Source organism: Ischnura elegans, chromosome 8 (assembly GCF_921293095.1).
Source record: "Ischnura elegans chromosome 8, ioIscEleg1.1, whole genome shotgun sequence".
In the NCBI taxonomy this organism is placed as follows: Eukaryota; Metazoa; Arthropoda; class Insecta; order Odonata; family Coenagrionidae; genus Ischnura; species Ischnura elegans.
Window position 1 is genome coordinate 40,754,241 of NC_060253.1, and position 20,408 is coordinate 40,774,648.

The following is a 20,408-nucleotide window of genomic DNA, read 5'->3' on the forward strand; positions in this document are numbered from 1 at the left end:
TTCGTTTTCTTTGATGAAGGAAACTACCCTATTCATGTTGTATAAGGGGTGGACAGGTCAGAAATTTTAGCTTTGTGGTCAAACTTTTCATTTTATTACCCACAGGTCAGTTCATATCCTTATAAACCAATGTTTTTCCAGAAGCTAATCGATGAAAAATATACTTATAAATAAACAAATTTCTGATAAAATTTATTTCTACATAAAGATATTTTGCCCACACTTACAAAGTGAATTTTTTTGCAGAAGCTTAGCACAAAAAAATATATTTATAAATAAATAAATTTCAGTGGAACTTTAATGTATATCTACATAAAGCCATATTTTGCCCACACCATACTCATCCATGGGAGAAAGGGACATGGTTCACTGGGCTAGAGTACTTTTTACTGAGGGATTTTAAGGAATTTTCACTGGACGACACAAACTGCTAGAACTGGATACACCCTATGAGGGCCACTTCATGTTTGATGTTCAGAGAGTGGTGAGAATTATAAGTACAAATGAAAGTAGAGCAAACACATCAACATTTATTTTATCCATCAAGTGTATTGGCAAAATTCAAGTGGTGGAACAATGACTAAATGAACATCAGTGAATATAATTCTATTACCACGGGGTTGATTGCTCTCAGAACAATTCACCGGGATTAAATCCAATCCAAATTATCTCAGACAACTCTAGACCTTTCCTGACATTACCCAGACTTCTCTGATAGGTTTTATATTCACTGCCATTTCCCAGTTTTCCTTGACTAGCAACATGGTTTTGTTTGTCATCATCTTTAATGTGAATAGTTCTGATCAGGAGATGCCAGGAAGTTAAAGGGCCCTCCATTGAGTCAGACCAGTAGTAGGGGAAAGTTGGACAAAACGGGGTACTTAACAAATTAATTGCCATATCTCATAAACTAGGCAATGATTCTCTCGTAATTTTTGTTGAAAAAATGCTTAATATTTCTGCTAGAAGTTGACGACAATGAAATAAAATTTTAATCAGCTGAAACAAAGCTTATTAATATTTTCTTGTTATATGTCAAGTACCCCATTTTATCAGACCGGTCTGATAAAACGGGGTAATAGGTTTTACGATATATTTGTAGGCATAGTATGTCTAAATAATTGTTTTTCAAGCGATCAATATATACCCTAGTCACAAAATCCACATTTATTTAGTTTATCATATACATCATCAATACCAGCGCACTCTTCAGGAGCCCATTCATTGCGATTAAAGCATTTTATCCACGCTTCTTCCAATTTGGACTTCGAATTAAGTTCATTGTTGTGAATGCAAGAGGTGTTTCTATTTTCTTCCTCTTGCTGTTATGCCAATGACTAGTGTTCCTCAGCAGTTTTCTTTGTCTTCTTCTTCCTACCCTCTAAATGAGGCTTTGGAGACTTACCGGCAGCTTTCATGAATGCTGTTCCATACAGCCCTGCAACTTGACTGATTGTGATCACACGCCCAGGATGAGACTGAAGCCACTTCCTTGCCTCTTGAGGGTAATAATTATTTAATGGTGCCATGAATGCAACATCTAAGGGTTGCATTCGATGTGTGCAATGTGGTGGAAAGCATAATAGATGGACGTAATTTTCTCTAGCCATGTCAATTAACCTAATGCTTTTGGTGTGTGTTGCATGTCCATCCAAAAGCAGAAGCACTGGCTTTTCTTTTGTTGGTTTGGAAAATTCAATGAAATGCACAAACCATTTCAGGAATATATCCTTCTGCATCCATCCACTAGGGAGATATTCTGCCGTTGACCCTGGTGAAGCATTATCAAGCAGTTCCAGTTTAGCTCTCTGATGGGGGAACACAGACATTGTGGGCATATAAATCCCTGAAGCACTCATACAGGTCTCTGCAGTCACTAGGACACCTCTCTCTGCAGAAACCAGAGCCCAGTTCGGGCTTTATTTAACCCTGGCCTCGAGAGTAGTCTGCGGGACGGCGAACGATTATGAAGCTTTTAAATAACCCATTTCGCCGTCCAGAACCTATGCTACGGCATTTTTCATGCTTTCTTGTAGCCATGACTGTCTTTCGCGGTATGCTTGGTTTCGCTAGGTAGGGCCTCCTTCGCTTCTATAGCGCTGGAGTGTTTTATCCCTATTTCCCTCCCTTCCATTCCTTTCCTTTCCCTGGAGGCGTCGGCGAGCTCCGATCGCGACGGCGCCTCTTTCCCTTTTTCCTTCCTCTCCAGCCCCTCCCCGGGTGTCCTGGCGTATAAGCCTCGGGCTTGGTTCCGGGCCCCGGTGCGTTGTACCCTTAGCAGGGTTCGCCTTGAACCCTCAGAATTCTTGTCTTTCGCGGTGGCGCCTCCTACCTTGTTCCTATCCGTCCTTCCCTCTCTGGGTGCAGAGGAGAAAAGCTAGCGCTTACAGGCCCTGCCTCAGGAGTGTAACCTTGCGATCACGCCCTGGAGTCTCGTTTCCACTGTCTTTCTGTCTGATTGCGTCGGCGCCTCCTTCCTTTCTCCTTCCCGTCCTCCCCCCCTTCTGGGTGCAGAGGTGAAAAGCTCGCGCTTACAGGCCCTGCCCCAGGAGTGTAACTTTGCGAGCCCGCCCTGGAGTCTCGTTTCCACTGTCTTTCTGTCTTCCTTTTATAAGGAGCCATATCGGCATCTATGGCACAACCAAGCCTTGTCCAAGCTCATTAATAATATAATGTATTACTAATTAAAACAATAGTGATAACAATTATGATAACTATGATAATTTAGTGTGGTATTAAACTAGTTGTAATTCAAGTCAATCGTTCAAACTGAAACTCAAAGTCGGTTGCATAAAACGGGGTACTACCCCGTTTTGTCCAGCTTAGTAGTACCCTGTTTTATCCAACCAAGCCATTTTATGAAGCAGACGACCTCAAGAGAAAAGGAGTGGAATATTCATATTGAAATATGCATTGTTACATGGAGAAAACAATGCTTAATTTGCAAAAAAATTACTTTTAAATCTTCAAATGAAGGTATTCCAGATACAATCACCCACTTCAGAGTCAAAAATTACATCGCACCACACGAAAAAGTATTTTTTAGTGCAGAAATTTCACACGTGCACATAGCGGATAGCTCGTACTGTCAAAATGGTTGTGAGGATCTATCGAAGAAGGTAGAGTGTTGAATGGAAGATGTCAGCACATACCAAAATAAAAAACCACGATACCCCGTTTTATCAGATCACCCTGTTTTATCCTACTCTCCCCTAGTTGGCCAGGGCGCACAAACTCTATTTTCAGCCATTTTTAAAGAGTGTTACCATTCACCGTTAAGCTGGAAACCAGCTAGCATTAGCTACCCCTTCTCAGTGTCTGAGTTTCATCATGAAGATATGAGAATGGCTAGATTCTTCAGGAGGCATAATATTCATTTTGGAGCAACCGAAGCAGTTAAAAATTTAACATAGTAAGTATTCAAAAGCAATAAATGCCATTTTACAAGAGGCACTTCACTATATTCTTATGTATCAAGTCAATTACCCACTCTATTGCGAGCGCAGTGATTGGGAGTAAGCAATTGATTTTCCACAGATTATGCGCACTTGTTAAACCAAGCTTCCAATACACATGAGGTTACCACTGAACTTACACAAAGTGAACATCCATGACACCAAAGCCAATTATATTCATTGTGCTGTAAAAAATAAAACTTGATCAAACCAAACTTGCCTGTCTTCTAGGTCAGAGAGAGCAGCTCGCAGAGCTGTCCCTCCAGGAGGTGGCCCAAGGGCTTCTTCTAGTAGCGAGAGGGCACCTTCCACGATTGCTGATATGAAAGGTCCCCCATCAAGTGGCAGACATTGCCTATACAGCACCTCATTCACAGCACCCATGGCCAAAGCTCCTAAAGAGCCAACCTGAGGGGAAAACACAATGCAGAAGTGCAAATAAACATCAGTACCAGCATTGAAGTGATAACTCAACTTTAATGTGAGAAGAGTATTAAAGGCCAAAAAGAATTTGACACTAAAAATAATAGATCGTTAGATAAAAAGGTGAGCTCTATGGCCTCAAGGTCAAATGGGGAAAGAAACACTCCAATGGCCGTAACAAGGGACCTCGTCACAGGTATAAACAAAACACTGTGTGGTATGCTGGAACGGGAAAATTCGCAGCAGTGACCAACCCCAGCCTCTCAACCAGAAACCCTTCACTAACACACGATCAACAGTGTCACAGCATCACTCAACCTTGTTGAAGTGAAGTTTTAACCTCAGTTGCGTTGAGAAGGGAATCTTGGATTCCGAAACTGGTATGCTTCTCCCGTCCAGGTGGCAGTTCCATCGCTCAGTTTTGAGCATATTCTCCCGGGGTATAACCCACGGAGTAAGTGTTGTTTGTATGATTGTGTGTTTCCTTAACTTAAGCAACCTTAGCGAGGCCCCCCAAAACCCTCGCGAAGGTTCCGTCATAGTTAACCGAGTGATTGGTTTCAACGTAAGCAGCCTTAGCGAGGTCCCCCAAAATCCTCGCGAAGGTTTCTACACTGTTGATCGTGTGTTAGTGAAGGGTTTCCGGTTGAGAGGCTGGGGTTGGTCACTGCTGTGAATTTTTCCGTTCCAGCATACCACACAGTGTTTTGTTTATACCTGTGACGAGGTCCCTTGTTACGGCCATTGGAGTGTTTCTTTCCCCATTTGGCATAATAGATCGTATCAGCCACAGAGAGTATGAGGGCTCTGGGCGAACCCTTCATAGGATACAACACACCGGGGCCGGGAACCAAGCCCGTGGCTTATACGCCCGATCACCCGGGGAGGGGCTGGAGAGGAAGGAAAAAGGAAAGAGGCGCCACCGCGATAGGAGCCCGTCGACGCCTCTGGGAAAGGAAAGGGACGGAAGGGACGGGACGAGGCGAAAACACCCCAACGCTACAGAGCGAAGAGGGCCCTACTATTAGCGAAACCAAGCATACGCAATTAATGTGCCAGCGATTTTAGTGGGTTTTCCTATGAGGAAGAAAAATCCATCGATCAAATAGCTAGATTGTGTCAGCCACAGTCAGTATTTCGATTAAAGAAGTTTGGAATGCACAAAGTATTATAATTTCATAATGAATACATATGTATCACAAAGTAACATAAAGCCAGATGGAATCCAGCCAAAAAACAGTAACCTAGACTATAACATTGACAAAAAAAATAAAACTATATCCATGATGCATACAATTTTATCAAAAGAAGCTCAGATTTCTTTCAGAGTCAGGAAATTAAATGAGACAGGTAAAGGAGGCAAAGGTGGTGGTAATTCCCACCAAAATCATCAAAAGGCATAATGGTTTTTCTTTACCCGCACTCCAAATATCAATTCGTTGAAAGCATTAGGCAGATAGAAGGGAAAGATAATTTACAATTAAAATTCCTCCTATTCATTCTTTTACAAATTTAAACTAAGGCAATGCAAAAGTCTTCCTTTTAATAAGTTGGTGACAACAATTGATTGAATCATTCAGGAAAACCTTTTATTAAGGGAAGAAATTTCCATTAAGTTGTCAACATCAATAAACTACATAAGGCTTAAAAACAAGTCTCAGGATTATTTGAAAAACAGGGACATACTCGGCATGAGCTTCTGACACCATCACATTATTTGCAAAAGGGTAGGGCCATCAATTTTATCAAGGGAACAGCTTGAGAAATAAGTGAGGGATTGGGAAATAGAAAAATACAGTTCTCCACATTTTTCAAACTTACTCACAATGGACTATTTTAAAAAAACTTGGGAATGAGCCCATTCTTACCCCACGACCACTCGTGTCAAGACGTGCCAATGCAAAAAGAGGTGAGAGCAGCTCAGGTCGCAAGCACTGAGGAAGGGGAGGAGCCCAAGAAAGGAGATGAGCCAATGCCTCCAAAATATGAGTGGCTCGTGCAACCGTTCCTTTGGAAGGCCTCTGACGCTCTGGAAAGAAAAATGTTTGGCCTTATAAAAACACCAGCTTTTCTTGAAGAGTACTAAGGTTGAAAATAACAATTCTTTAACAACGGGCAACCATTTTAAACCAATATTTTTCTACTTTTAAGAGAGATAACAATTCTCCAATTTTTATCGATTCTTTAAAGTAATGAAGATCTAAATGACAAACTTTATTTTAAATTATTTAAGTGTCTGATTACACAAAATGGAATTTTTACAGCTAGTTTTGCAAACTATGATATAACTTTCCATATTCTGTGCTACCCTTCCACTACACATTAATATTTATATGCATATATTTATTTAGAAAGTCAACAGCCATGTCCTTTCATTGTCCGTTTTACCACATCTCATGCATATTATGCATCAAAGCCTTCAATTTTCATTCAAACCTGAGAGGTTGAGAATCAACTTCGTTCTACGTTGGTGTGGAATGAACCTCAAAAAATAATTTAATCAAAAGAATGAGAGTTTGTCACTTGTGAGGAAATATGAACAATAATACTTGAGTGCAAAGAGTTAATGATTAACCCTTTATATGCCAGCCTTTTTTACCTGGTATACGCGAAGAATGCCAGGGCTTTTTTGATGAATTTGCACGATTTTACATAAAATTTTATAAAAATTCTAATATGAATGTGTTGAAGACAATTTTTTTTATTTAAACTTCTAATACTTACGTCATTGATTAAAAAGTTCACCTATGTTGTTATCTCTTCTGTACAACTTGGGAAAAATATTTAATTTTTAAATTAATTTAAATACACCCGGCCGATAGATCGGCCCGTGGCATTCTTCGCACATACCCTTCGGGCCGATAGATCGGCCGGCTGGCACTAAAAGGGTTAATCTCCGAACATTCAAATGACGACTTTAAGATTTCCTCACCGTCAGCTGAGTCATCACCCACAGGAACCGTTGGTGATGGAGGAGGAGTAGCTGTAACGGTTGCCCCCTCCATGTCGGGAAGAAACACTCCTCCTTCCCACACAGGATTTGGCCGCCTCTCATCCTGCTCAGCAGTTAAAGCAACCACAGATGCCTCCAGCAGATCTACATGCAACAATACACTCCAATGAATACACTGAACACCCCAAAAATATCTACAAGTCAATCAATCACCCTTTTGCAAAGGATCCAAGATTACCATTATGCCACTGTTTAAGGAAGTAACACGACTCATTCCATAAGTTTCACATAATCAAAATAATATCCTAATGGAGTCTATTTCAATGGCAAAATGTAGAAAATTTTATATAATACATGATAATTAAACTAAAGACAAAAGTGAAGGATTTTCAAACATCCATTGTAATTTTCCAACAACTTTCTACTAAAGCACAAAAACTCTTTCTTAAATTATTTAGTGGTGGTCCATTGTCACAGTATTTACTGGAAAATTTGATTAAGTTCATTAAATTTCTTCTTAAGAGGTTTAAAAAAAATTATTTTAAATTAACATGCGAGCTATGAAGTACACCTTGTTCACCAACAACCAAAATATGTACACGTAAAAAATCCTGTTACAGGGTCGTTACGAGATTCCTGAATTCAAATTCCCAACAAAAACCTTCATTTTCCTTGACCTTTTCATGCTTTTTTCTATTATTACTTAAAAATTTTGAAGTGCCAATGTAATACAAACATCCATTTAAAACATATACATATTTTTAATCCCCTTTTCAACAGATTTCTTTACAGAAAACAGTAAGTACATATGTTCAGTAAATGCACTGCACATGCTATGCAATGGAATGTTATCATGAACTTAATTTTAATGATTAATAAGTAAATTGGGTTTCACTTAAATTGATATGTATATCTAGAAGGGCAAATTTACCTCATTTTTCCTGTAAAAAATGCAATCCTTAAGTCAGTCTACAGCCCAACGGTTCTTTTGATTCCTGCATCATGATCAAGTTTCGCTGATGCCAGAGACAACTCAGAATTATAAAAGATATCTCTCGAGGGTAATGCACCAGTGACCAAAACATTAACTATTGTGTTTTTATAATCTATTTCATTATACTAAAAATATAAGATGTGCACCATATCTAGAAACCCTAAAGACAGTTATGCAGTGGCCCGACAGTGGCGCAGCGAGGGAAGGGTTTTGGGGGATAAAACCCCCCCCCAGAGCTCAGAGAAATTTTGAAGTTTAATCCATTTTACTTAATTGGATTGATATTACTAATATAATAGTGTAAGGATTATTAAAATATCCTTCAGAAATCCGTAAAACTCACAATTTTGAACCATTTATCTTTAAAATGATGCAATTTATTAATCTCGCACCTACCACTTACCTGGTGGGTATACCATACCCCCACACACCCTGGTGTTAGTTGCACCTAAACCCCCCCAGCCTTAATTCCTAGCTGTGCCCCTGTGTCACGAAACTTAAGCTTTTTACAGCCTTGAGAACAATCTGTGTGCTACTATTTCACGTTCTTCTTTCGTTACGCCCAGTCATCAGTGGGAGGGGCATGGGCAAAATGTATATTCAACACCTTCGCCTATAATGAGCACTCTATTTAACAATAAATTTCCAAGGAATTACGCACACTCATTAAATCATGCTTCCACTGTATTAATATTCCACGAGCTAAAGCCTGAAACAACTCTCCATAGCTTAATTAAGTATTAATCATACCTGTTAGAAGGGAAATGATGTCAGGGAGGTGGGAAAGCAAAAGCCTTCGGAGTTCTTCTCTCCTGCCACTCCCTAGCACTTCCTCCCTCCCACTGCCCCCTTCCCCGACCAATTCTTCGGATGCTGTCCTCAAAAGCACCAAACCGAGAAGGCAGCGCTCACCATCGCTCCTAATCAACTATAAAATGTAAAAAAGGGAGACAGGTTTAATGAAAATGGCAAGCAACACACACCAAAGAATGCAATTCAAATCCTTGATTTCAATAACCTCTCCTAAAATATAGGCATAGTAATCAAACTATAGAGTTGTTGAGGAAATTATGTAAGGAAGTTATGAATAATCATTTTCTTTGCAGAATTAACTATCTGTAGAACCATAAAAACAACATTGTGGAACATTTAAGAACCATGGATGCCATTAAGAGCAATAGGAACTGTGAACTTTCAAATTGCCAGCACTTAATACGGAAAAACTTCTAGGAAGGAGGTAAATTCACTGGGAGTCACACTAATACAAGAATAGTCTAATCAACTTGTGTTGTTCGTTCAAGCAGGGGCTACACAGGAGAGGAAAGAACGTGAAAAAGGGCAATAAATATAATACGCCCTGTCAGTTCCTCCAGAGCAGATATTTAGAACTGCTCTTTTTACTGAACAGGATGAAAATGAAAGGTTCATCAAAATGAATAGTTTAACACAGCTCATTCTATAAGTTTCACACATTGAAAATAATTTCCCATTGATTCCCATTTCAAGGGAAAAATAGAGAGAATTTTATATAATACATGGCAATTAAACTAAAGACAAAAGTGCATGGTTTTTAAATGTACATTGTAATTTTCCAACAACTTTCTTACCAATCTTTTTCCACAATCTTCAACTTTCTAACCAACCCACTTCTGCAGTCTATATCTGACTTCATAATTAATACTTAGCTTATGTCTAACAGTAAATGATAAGTTTAGATTGATATAGCCAAGAAAATCGCATTCATGGTTTAGCTCCCCTAAAATAGAGCTAAATGCAATCCAGGAATTAAAAAAAAATGAATTCTAAAATAAAATGCAACCAACCTGTACAACATTGGTGAGGAAGTCTGGATAGAAATGAGGCCAGTCGTGACGAGCCACCCCAACCAGTACCTTGGCAACTTTTGCCCCCAGAAATGGTGGCCGGCCAGTTCTGCAAACAGTACTCAACGCCAACTCATGGAGGGCGGCTCTGGCCTCAGCCCGCTCCTCCCACTCCAGGCCAACCCACCTTCTCGCAACAACACCCTGGAACATTTTACAATTAAATAATAATAATGCTTTATTTGCCATGTTAGATCAGCTACATAAAAAATATGTACAGGCGGTCCTCGACTTTCGTACAATTCGCACTTTCGTATGTTCAAAATTGACACCTTTTACTTGACTTTCGTACGCTAAATTTGGACTTTCGGACGTTGGTCTGTAATTTTTTTTTAAATTCCCGCGATGTTTATTGCGCATCCCAACATTCAATTGTTTCAAATGGCAGTATATGCGAACAATACGAACGTATATAATGAAGGGAATTGTTGGTAGTTGACTCTAATCTAGGTGATTTATTTGGGAGAGAGACTGCCTGCTATAGGCTCCTTTATCAAGAGAAGAAGAAAGCCTTCATTGAAGATATTTTTCAAAAGAAGTTGACTAGACATCATCAAATAGCTTTCAATAAAACTAGTAAGATCTTCTTTCTAATAGTGTTTTTTCGTTTGAGTGCTGTTTAATTCATGTACACCTTCAGCAACGATATTGCACGAAACATCACCCGAATTCTGTTTGTCTTTTGTCTTTTTTGAATAACATGTGAAATATACGGGATCACTAATGTCACCTGCCAAATGTCGAATTTTGGTGTGAAAATTAAAAGGTATCCAGAGTGCAGGTTCAACAACTACATTTTGTTATACTTCTTGATATGCCTTTTTATTTATAGTGGAAGTAATAAGTGGAATGTCAACTTAAACGCCAAGAGGAAGTTTCACTCGATAGCCAATGGAGTTCTTGTTTTTTAAACTTTTATTTGCATTTTCTGCGTATTTTCGAAAGAAATTAGATGATTTGAGGAGTTTTATTAACATTATTAAAATTAAGTCAATTGAAATGAATTCCGGGAAAAAAAAGGTTTTAGTACGTATATTCTGCTCTTTTGGAACGTAACCCCTAATTAGTATGGAAGTCAATGGTTCGACTTTCGTACAAGTTTTCGGGAACGCATTGTGTACGAAAGTCGGGGACCGCCTGTATGTACAGTAAAACCTCTTATGTAGTGAACCTCTTTACATCGTAAACCTCCATACTTCATACCACCCCTACGGTCCCGTCTGATTTACATGTAAATTTATAGGCAAACCTCTTTGTAGTGAACCTCTTTATATCGTAAAACCTCCACTTATCACACCAAGGAGATACCCCCGAGACGGCCTAACTACCTCCGCAAATCGTACCAAGACAACAAGAGACCATTAGTGCAGCTTCGATTATGTGCATGGAATGATATTTTCAGCAATAAATGTTTCGCTCTTTAGTTTTTCTTGCGTACCTTTAATAATCTGTAATTTTCACGTCAATCATTAGTTGTGGCCATTTTGTTCAAAATGAGAGCATACCTAACAGTGAATAAGAAAAAAGGTATACAACTATCCTAATCATTTTAAGTGACTGTTGAATTGAGAGAGATCATATCATTTTCTCTTGAATCATGGTAAAAATCATGCGATAGCACTAGCTTTCTGTAATTATTATATAATAAACGTATGTTCACTGATGCCTGCATGTTTGTTTTAACACATAAATATAATGGTTTAAAAGACAGTAGTGCCTTTCATTTCCAAAGTATATGAAAAAATGGTGCCTATCTCTAAAACCTCTATAGTGAACCTCCATACATCAAATTGCCCAAATTTTAGTCCCCTCCATTACGATGTAAAGAGGTTCTACTCTATATACAACCGATAAATGGCATGTCAAAAAAAGAAAATGCAGGCACACATCTTACGGTTACAAAAGAAGAAGTGCTTACCTACTTAGTTGGAATAATCACTTCAATATAAGTAGTAATATTTTCCATCACAAGTTTTACGTTAATAAAAAATTGGCAATATAAATTTAATTGGTAAAAAATATTATCAATATCAAGTACAGGAAAATTTACAAGTGATAGAAACTATGCATGAAAAAAATAAACTCTTCAAGACTCAGGAGAGTCATCTCTCAGAAATCCATTAACTGCGTGGAACATTTTATTTAGTAAAAACTAATTAAGTTTTGCCCTGAGGAGGCTGGCAAATTATTCCTCCTGCCCCTGTCTTAATCAAAATATTCCCAATTATTGTTTAATAGAAAAATGTGAGAAACAAAAATGTGAAAAGTCAATGAGAATACTTTCCCTCACATTTTTCGTACTTGCTGGCTATAATTCGTGCGTGAAACTTCTGTGCAAAAGAAATTTCCTACCTTTCCTTCAACCTAAAGTCAAGCACAGTATCGCTTTCAAAAGTGTTACCACTTAAAAGTAAAAAAAAATTGGCTGGAGAACCTAGAACCCTACAATCATTAATTTCAGGAGTATTGATCAATGATTATGATTTTAAAAGGAAAATCAAACAAGACATGTGATAACTCAATCAAAATAAATACTCCACCTCCACAACATTGAGGCAATACATGGCCACATGAGGGTTGTTGGAATGTGCAGCAAATCCCAGGCACTGCTTCCATGCTTGATGTTGAGAACCAAAGGCAGATAAACGATCTTCAATGTAACTTCGACGTTGTGCACTGGTTCCGGGAGCAAAAAATTCTTCAAGCAATGATTCCAAAGCTCCCAATGTTGCATGATCAATGGCAGAAGTCTGAAAAAAAAGAAAATATAAAGCACCAAAAATTAGGCAATTGAATAAATGAGTACCTTTCAAGAAACTTAAACCCCAAGAGGTAGAGAAAGAAAAAATGATGCTCTTTTTGACACAGCCTAAACAATGAAGAAAATACATGGACCATTTAGGAGAGGGGGGATAAAGAAAATTGAAATGCCAAATATTCTGTTCATGCATGCAGGTAACTTTTAACCCTTCAGCAACTAAGGGCAAATATATACATGTCAGTCAGTTTCCTGACCAAGAGAACGAACAACGCTTATATACATCGAAGACTTTTTCCACACCAGCAAACAAATAATGGATGAATCTGTAGATTTGTTTTGGCCTTCTAATTGCAGCAGTTCCAGCTTACGGGACCTAGACTGATGGTGTCAGGCCTAATACTGGGAAACATGGAGCAAATACCTAACCTCTTCTTTTTACTGGTATCCTCTTTGCACCAAAGGTCTGGGGACTTTCGGTGATTTCTTGAACCCCTACCACTGGGAAGGGCATATGCATCTGAATGACTGAGCCTGAAGTCCCAAGGAGTCCGAGATAATGGCAAGATCCCCAGGAGCAGGGGTAAGAAAGGTAGAAGACTATTGAGAGCTTTGCTTTGCATGCTTTGAAAAATGATCCGTACAGATAGACTGAGTCTATTCACAGGCAATTCAGCAAGCGTGCACAGGAGAGATGCACCGTCTGGAATGGGTTAATTGCCTCCTAACGGCACAACACAATTGCCTGCCTCCGACACCTTCGTTGGCTACATATCTTTCATCAACTTCAGGGAAAACTCAGAATAAGAAATTGAAAATAATAATCAATAAATGTGTCTGAGAATAAAAAATTAAACTGAAAATCAAAAATATGTTTTATTCGCCTCAATAGGTCAGGCCAAAAATGGCAATGTTATCGGAAAAATGCATATAGATGGAGAGTATGCTACGCATTGTGGAAAAAAGGAAGCAGGATTGAAAGATAACAAGTAGGTAGTTGGATTAAAGGAAAGAAAATCGTAGTTCACAGTAGTTAGGACTAACAATGAATCAATTTTACACATGAATTGAGACCAAATGTGAACCTACTGTAAACATCATGGTAAAATCAAAGGCAATTTGGAATACATTCATCTGACCTGACATGAGCCTCTCCGTTAATGGAAAACTATCCAGCAGACATAATAGACCAATGTCAGAAACCCAAGGGCGGGGCCAAAACCTATACCACGGAAGTAGTTAAAACTAATTCTATTCAAAATTATGGTTCCAAAATTGAAAGCATGATATAAGAGACAGTTACGTAAGGACCCCAAGCCATATCAAAGAATCATTTATCACAAAGAAAAAAGTACAGATTGAGTTAAGCAGAATGAGCAGGAAAACATTGAATAGGTCACTTCCCGATACCCGCCATAGCTATCCCCTGGCAGAAACAATGGTTTAAAAACTGAGAGGATAATTGATAAAAGAGCACAATAGTGAAGAGCATGAATACATGATCCAACGTCTGTTGCCTAAGAAGAGGCTTGTGACCTTAATAGAGCCAAAAAAGTGGTCCTAATAAGTATCGGCAGAATTCTAGGCCAGCTTCACTCAATAAATGAAGCAACATAGACTCGAGATAAACTATACCAATTGCATATACCGACCGAAACATTTAGAGCTACCTACGGTAACATTCAAAGGGCTCCTCCTCATTAACGAAGGCTTGCAATGTCACGTTACAACTATTCAAGATGCATTCGAGTAACTAGGCCACGAGTGATCCAAACGATAGAATATCTATCACAGAATTTAAAACGTTTGTGATGGAGAATCACTCAAAGGTAAAAACGATAGTCATCATCTCAGAAGGAAAAGAATTGAGAACATGAAATGATGTATGTTACCATAGTTCTAGGGCAAGCTCCGAAATTCACGGCTTAAGCATCTCTTCGGTGAAAGGTGACATCATAACACCTATTACCGATACAGTAAACACATGATAAAAATTACAGCTTCATCCTACGAGCTCAAAATGAAAACTTGGGACACTTTGAACATCATCAACGACGATGAGCGGCTGAACACGGGCATAAATCGAACTTATCGACATTGAATTACTATCGATATCTCACGGTATTAATATATCGATACTCTCGTTTCCAATCGAATTCTAAAAACAACTGACTCGCTAATATCACGCATGGCCCACGAAAGTTTGAGGACCTTGAATGATGTAAGTGCAAGTGTCATGCTTGTAGAATGTAATTATGATATGGTTGATGTAATACATTTATTGCCTAAGAGTTATCGCTAAGTGCTTTTTGCTGTGGCCTGTTAATCCTCGCACGCCTCAGGAATGTTTTATTATTATTATCTGTTTGTTATTTCGAATGTTTAGGTCGTCATGAATCAACAATCGTAATAGCCATCCGAGTTAACGGAAGAATCTGCGCTGGAATTGCGATGGGGAATACGGGAATCTAGTACATCACCCGTGTGAATGCAATTTGTACGCCTGCCGAGTGTTGAAGCGGTTGGATACTGAAGTGCGTATTTGACTAATTACGCAGATGGCGAAGTATATAGCCCAGATAATTGTTATAGGAACCCAAGTAATTGGCCGTGCCTTTGCCCGAGCCATCAGACAAGAATTCGCTGCTAGTCAAGAAGCTGCAAGGAACAAGGCTAGCAGTCAGAGCAGTAGAACGTCCGAGTCAAACATTAGAACTGGCATATCTTTAGAAGAAGCGATGCAAATCTTAAACGTGGACGGAAATCCCCCGGATCCTGAAAAGATTAAGAGAAATTATCAAACTCTATTCGAAGCCAACGATAGAACTAAAGGTGGTTCATTTTATCTGCAGTCTAAGGTTGTTCGTGCTAAGGAGAGACTCGATCAAGAGTATGGTTCCACAACGGCTGAAGAAAAAACAGAGACTCCTAAGTAGAATGTGTAGAAGTTATTCTTACGGCTTCCGGATACGCGAGGTCATGTGCATCAACAAAAACTCACCTATATCAAGTGCTATGTTTGTGAGAGGTTTCTAGCAGGCTTGTTAGATGCCCTGACCTTAGATGTCTGATGCCTTTGTTATGAAATAAATTTGTACAGTTGTTGTGCGTTAAAGGTATAGTGTAGAATAAAAAGTTTCATTTTAATCACTTTCTTGTTTCAAATAACTTAGTTCTCTTCTCTTTGTGCTGCCAATTGTAATTTTTTAAATACTAGAGCTACATTCATGTACACCATTTAACTAATTCAAGATTTAAATTTTTATTTCTTTTTCGACGCTGGCATAAGAACCTGTTATGGAAAGATCCATCTATCAGGCTACATACTTAGACCTCTTGAGTGAATTCCTGGGAGTGTTTTGATCATCCTTTATATTTAGCTTTCTCCAAGCAGCGCTGTATACCGTACAGTACACCCACTGGCCAGTCAATCTACTATAATTTTTCATATCTGGGAGATAGGAACAGTGACTGATTAGTGAGACTGGTCACTCACCTGGGTTATCAGCAGGATATGATCATTTTGCAGAAAGCAGTCTTTTGTTTCTTATATTGATTACTTGGAAGGCACAAATAGGGAATGTTTTCAACCACAATTGATCTTTGCATCTAAAAGAGCAGCAGCTGATGGAATTCATTGCTATAATTTCCTGATAAAAATTCCATGCCACTTCATACTTATAATCAAAACTGAAATTATCTGAGCTAGCTCGGATCTGGAAAAGCTATACAACTGTAGTTCCTTATGTGGAACTTGTGGGCAGAATGAAACTCTTTTATTGCATTCCTTATCATACCACAATTTTCATATCAGTTCCCAAGCATTGCCATGGGAATAATGTACTCTGCTGTCCTCTATGAGATCCATTTTTTTTACCACAGTGACATTACACCACACTGAATGTGAACAATCTTCTTTTGCCTCCATGAATGAGAAAAAATTCCATTCAATGGACTACAACGACCATGGCCATATTATAGAGAATTTTCAGTGTAAGTTTTGGATTAGGTGGGATTATTTTATGCAGGGCATTGGCTAGGACCACAAATGGAATCCAGTCTTCTACAAGCAGTAGGAGGTTGTCCATACAAAAGCCATACCAATACCTTTGGAAGTAATTATGTTGATTTTTTCAGAAATAAAATCCACCATCCTGGTATGAGAGACAAAATAACCACATTATCATAAAAATAGCATTCAGGAGCAGAGAAATTCTATAAGGTATGGCATCTAACTTCATCTTCAAAACTCAAGTTTTGTGGAACATTATGAAGTGAGTTATTTTGCACTATAGATATGTGGTTCCACCAAGTGAAGCCTGAATATTTGACAAACATTACTTCACTGGTCAGCAATCCTAAAGCCGGAATCACAACATCATTTTTCCATCCCTTTGGAAAGATAGCTCCAGCGATGGCAGAAAAAATGACTGTTTCTCGAGATCATTTCCTGTGACAGCTGTAAGGGCTTTCCATCACTCGGCACATCCCTTTTTCCACAGCTGGACCAGTCCTTAAGCCAATCAGAATGTGAGGCCGCACTCGGCAATTAATTGAATGGCAGTTTGAATTGCAGAAAAAGGATGGTGGGAATGACAGTGTGGTTCAGAAAATGCTGGATTGAGCAATCACTCTTTTAGTCTCTATAAACCTAAAAACTCGTAAGTGTGATTAGTTCATCTTTGGGTAACAGCAGAATCAATAAAAATATCTTGCACTAACTTCAAAGTTTCATTAACAGCAACAGAATTGAACAAGTTCAATAAGTCAAATATATAAGTTTCTGGAAAATATAAAACTGGAATAGTGATCTTGCTCAGATGCTCCATTAATTTAACTGAATTTTATACAATACTGTACTTCGGTACAAATTTCAATAATTGGCAGAAGGTGCAATTAATTTTGTCGGCAATTTTATGATATGGAGAACCTACTCCTGATATCACTGGGCGGATAGGAACATTTTTCGTAGTTCATACATTTTAGACTTCATTTGAAGTATAGTTTCTTTCTGTCACTCAAAATAGCCGAGCACGATTCTATGTAGCTTTTGACTTCTGATTAATGTTTCCGTGTTGGATCTTAGGATATAAGTACTAAAGAAATTATCATTAATAAATTGAAAACATTTGCTAATAGTCTTTTTTATTGAGTATAATAACACTATTTCCTTTTTTAGTTACTATTAAGTAATTGTTTGAAATCATTGAGTAAATTGATTTGATGGTTGAATTTATGGCTATAGGGAAAACTTACCCGTGCAGTATATAGAAAATTCTGTCTATTGAGCAGGATGATTGCAAGTCAATCATAACATGCTGTAGAGTTTGTGAAATTAAAATTAAGTGGACAGTATGGGATCTTTGCACAACATTTAATATGATTCAAATCTTGAATTTTTTAGAAAATGAGACTGAAGTTTCAAAATTTTGGCTGGAAAATCACTTTCCTTGACTGGGATTTGAACCCAGATCTACTGAATACACGCTAGGTGCTACATGCACACTAACATGCTGCCCTGTGGCAGTGTTACCTAGTGTGTATTCAGGAGATCTGGGTTCAAATCCCAGTCAAGGAAAGTGATTTTCCAGCCAAAATTTTGAAACTTTAGTCTCATTATTTAAAAGATTCATGATTTGAATCATGTTAAATGATGTGCAAAGATATCATACCACTCTACTTGAACTACTAAGACATCCTCTTCATCTAATGATTTTTGTTGGCTTCAAAAGGTGAGACGGTTGAAGATGCCAGACGTACAATGCCACAGGGCACCATGTTAGTGTGTAAAGCACCACAGTCCTGAGGCTAAAGCCAAAACTTTGACAAGACAAAACTCCGCGGAGGAAGAATTACCATATTTTAATGTGAATTTGTGGGTAACTATGTAAAGGCATGCTGTAGGGTAGTACGTGATTATTTCCTTGAAATAAGCTGAGACTAGCACAAATTACCTAATGTGAATAAAGGCAAATGGTAAAGATGGGAGTGGATGTGAAACAATCGAAAGACCTCATCCGAGATAACCAGAGGTTAAGATCTTGGGTCTAAAAAAGCTCACAATATGAAATTGAAAATCCAACTTACGTAATACACTCAAAATAAAACATTTCTTGCATCACGAGGAAGTTTATTACAGATTCCTTTCTCACTCACCACAAATATAAATGTACAAACTGTATACATATAAGAAAAACTGTCATAAAATGGCAGTGAAAAGCAAAATATACTTATGAGATCATCATATGCTTTGCCAAATAAATCAATGAGATACAGCCATCTATTATATCACTGTTAAATGAATACAGATTACACGTAACAAATGTATGACATTCAATATAAACTTCACGATTCAAGCACATACAATAAAATTGCATGTATATACAGACACAACCCTTTGTGGAGTAAGCCAGACATTACTGCTCATATCTCTCCTTTATGACTAGGGATATATTGCAGGAAAGATTTCACCTTAAAAGCATGCCTTGTAATGAGCAGTAACTGAATATGAAAATCTAACCTTAGATATCACAATGTCACAGCTATGTGCATAACTATAGCTAACTTTTAAATATTTAAACATCACCCAGTCTTTACATTGGTAATAAGTAAACTTATTCAGCTTACCCATATAATAAAATATGTTCTAAAAGTTCAGAGTTTAAGAGTAGAACACAGTTAACAAAAACCTTGATGTAGTCAGAATAAATATTGTTTCAGGATTCGTAGAAAAATCGTCAATTTGAATTTGAAATTCCAACCACACCTAAGAACTGTAATTTAAGTAGGTACTTGGAACCTCAAAATTGAAAAGCTTTCCACAATTTATTTGGCCTTCATTGGCTAAGTTATTACAACTATAAATTTTTCCAACGTCTACCCAAGTGATGACTATAAGAGCATGTAGTATACATATTCAAAAAATGATGTATATCTATAAAATTTTCTAAAACTAGAATTTTAAAAACAAGAAAACACAGTTAACAACTCCACATACGTAGTATACATATCCACAGGTGAGGACTTTGTACATGGGCAGGTTGTAACCCTGTATCGTCCTTTTACAGCATTGAGAGATGTGCCTACACACTATGGCCATTGCCATTTGTGAGTACCAATGCCATGAACATGATCCCTCAAACTTGAACAACTTTTTTTTTCAAATATTAGAACTTTCCCCATGAAAAAAATACAGGGAAGACTGAGCAAGGTGAAGGGCTAAGCAGGGAATACTATTTTTTAAGCCTTGATAAAACATAAATTACTAATATCTACCTCACACCTCACTTACACGGCATTAAAAAGTTGGTACAGCTCCATTCCTGGGCCATCATAATTTTATAAAGGCTATTATACCAGTTATATAAAAATTTAACAGCCTTGTAACTCATCCTTATCATAATCAAACATGACTGACTGCAAAAAAATCAATTCATAAGAAAGTGACCGAACCAAAGAATAGTTCCACCACAACAAAAATGCCGATGCAATATGCCAAAGGCGCTGATATCATAATGTGGTACTAATCAGAAGCTACTTAGAGACAAAATGAAAAAACAAAAAATTCTTTCCCAACAAGAGATTTTTGATGCTAACAGGAATACCGATAATTAATTTTTCACACTGTAAGTGTGATACTGTGATTGGTCCCACAGAAACCAAATAATGATAAATAGAGAACTTGTAGACTTAAGCAAACAAAATTTTGACATTTAATTGGGCAAAGTAGAATTCCATGATGAAATTGCTGTGTAAAATATGGGTGCAGTTAGGTAAAATAAATGCATTTAGTTGATACATCTCATTCCAAATCTGCTAAAAAGGTCCAGAAATAGCATGTCGTAGTCACCTCCCTCGAGGGTAGTCCAATATAAATCCTGTCTACACCCGAAATCAATAGTAAAGGATGCTCTTAGCACTGTAACTTTTGTTATAATGACAG

The 20,408-nt window shown here is 37.9% G+C and overlaps 2 protein-coding genes across 2 annotated transcripts in view; one reads left to right on the forward strand and one right to left on the reverse strand.

The window, feature by feature from the left end:
- The window catches only part of LOC124164074 (exportin-6-A), a 36,531-nt gene extending 21,968 nt beyond the window's left edge, over positions 1-14,563 (reverse strand). Inside the window, exons 1-7 of the mRNA XM_046541246.1 lie at positions 14,359-14,563; positions 12,249-12,458; positions 9,649-9,852; positions 8,576-8,753; positions 6,811-6,975; positions 5,747-5,907; positions 3,676-3,863 (exon numbers count right to left, since the gene is read on the reverse strand). Coding sequence (XP_046397202.1) covers positions 3,676-3,863; positions 5,747-5,907; positions 6,811-6,975; positions 8,576-8,753; positions 9,649-9,852; positions 12,249-12,458; positions 14,359-14,361 — 1,109 coding nt within the window. The 5' untranslated portion in view covers positions 14,362-14,563. The remainder of the gene's footprint in view (positions 1-3,675; positions 3,864-5,746; positions 5,908-6,810; positions 6,976-8,575; positions 8,754-9,648; positions 9,853-12,248; positions 12,459-14,358) is intronic.
- A 36-nt stretch (positions 14,564-14,599) lies between these two features.
- On the forward strand, positions 14,600-15,616 carry LOC124164079 (mitochondrial import inner membrane translocase subunit Tim16-like). Its single transcript, XM_046541251.1, has 2 exons — positions 14,600-14,687; positions 14,853-15,616. The coding sequence occupies exon 2, from the start codon at positions 15,025-15,027 to the stop codon at positions 15,400-15,402; it is 378 nt and encodes a 125-aa protein (XP_046397207.1). The 5' UTR covers positions 14,600-14,687; positions 14,853-15,024; the 3' UTR covers positions 15,403-15,616.
- The last annotated feature ends 4,792 nt before the right edge of the window (positions 15,617-20,408 follow it).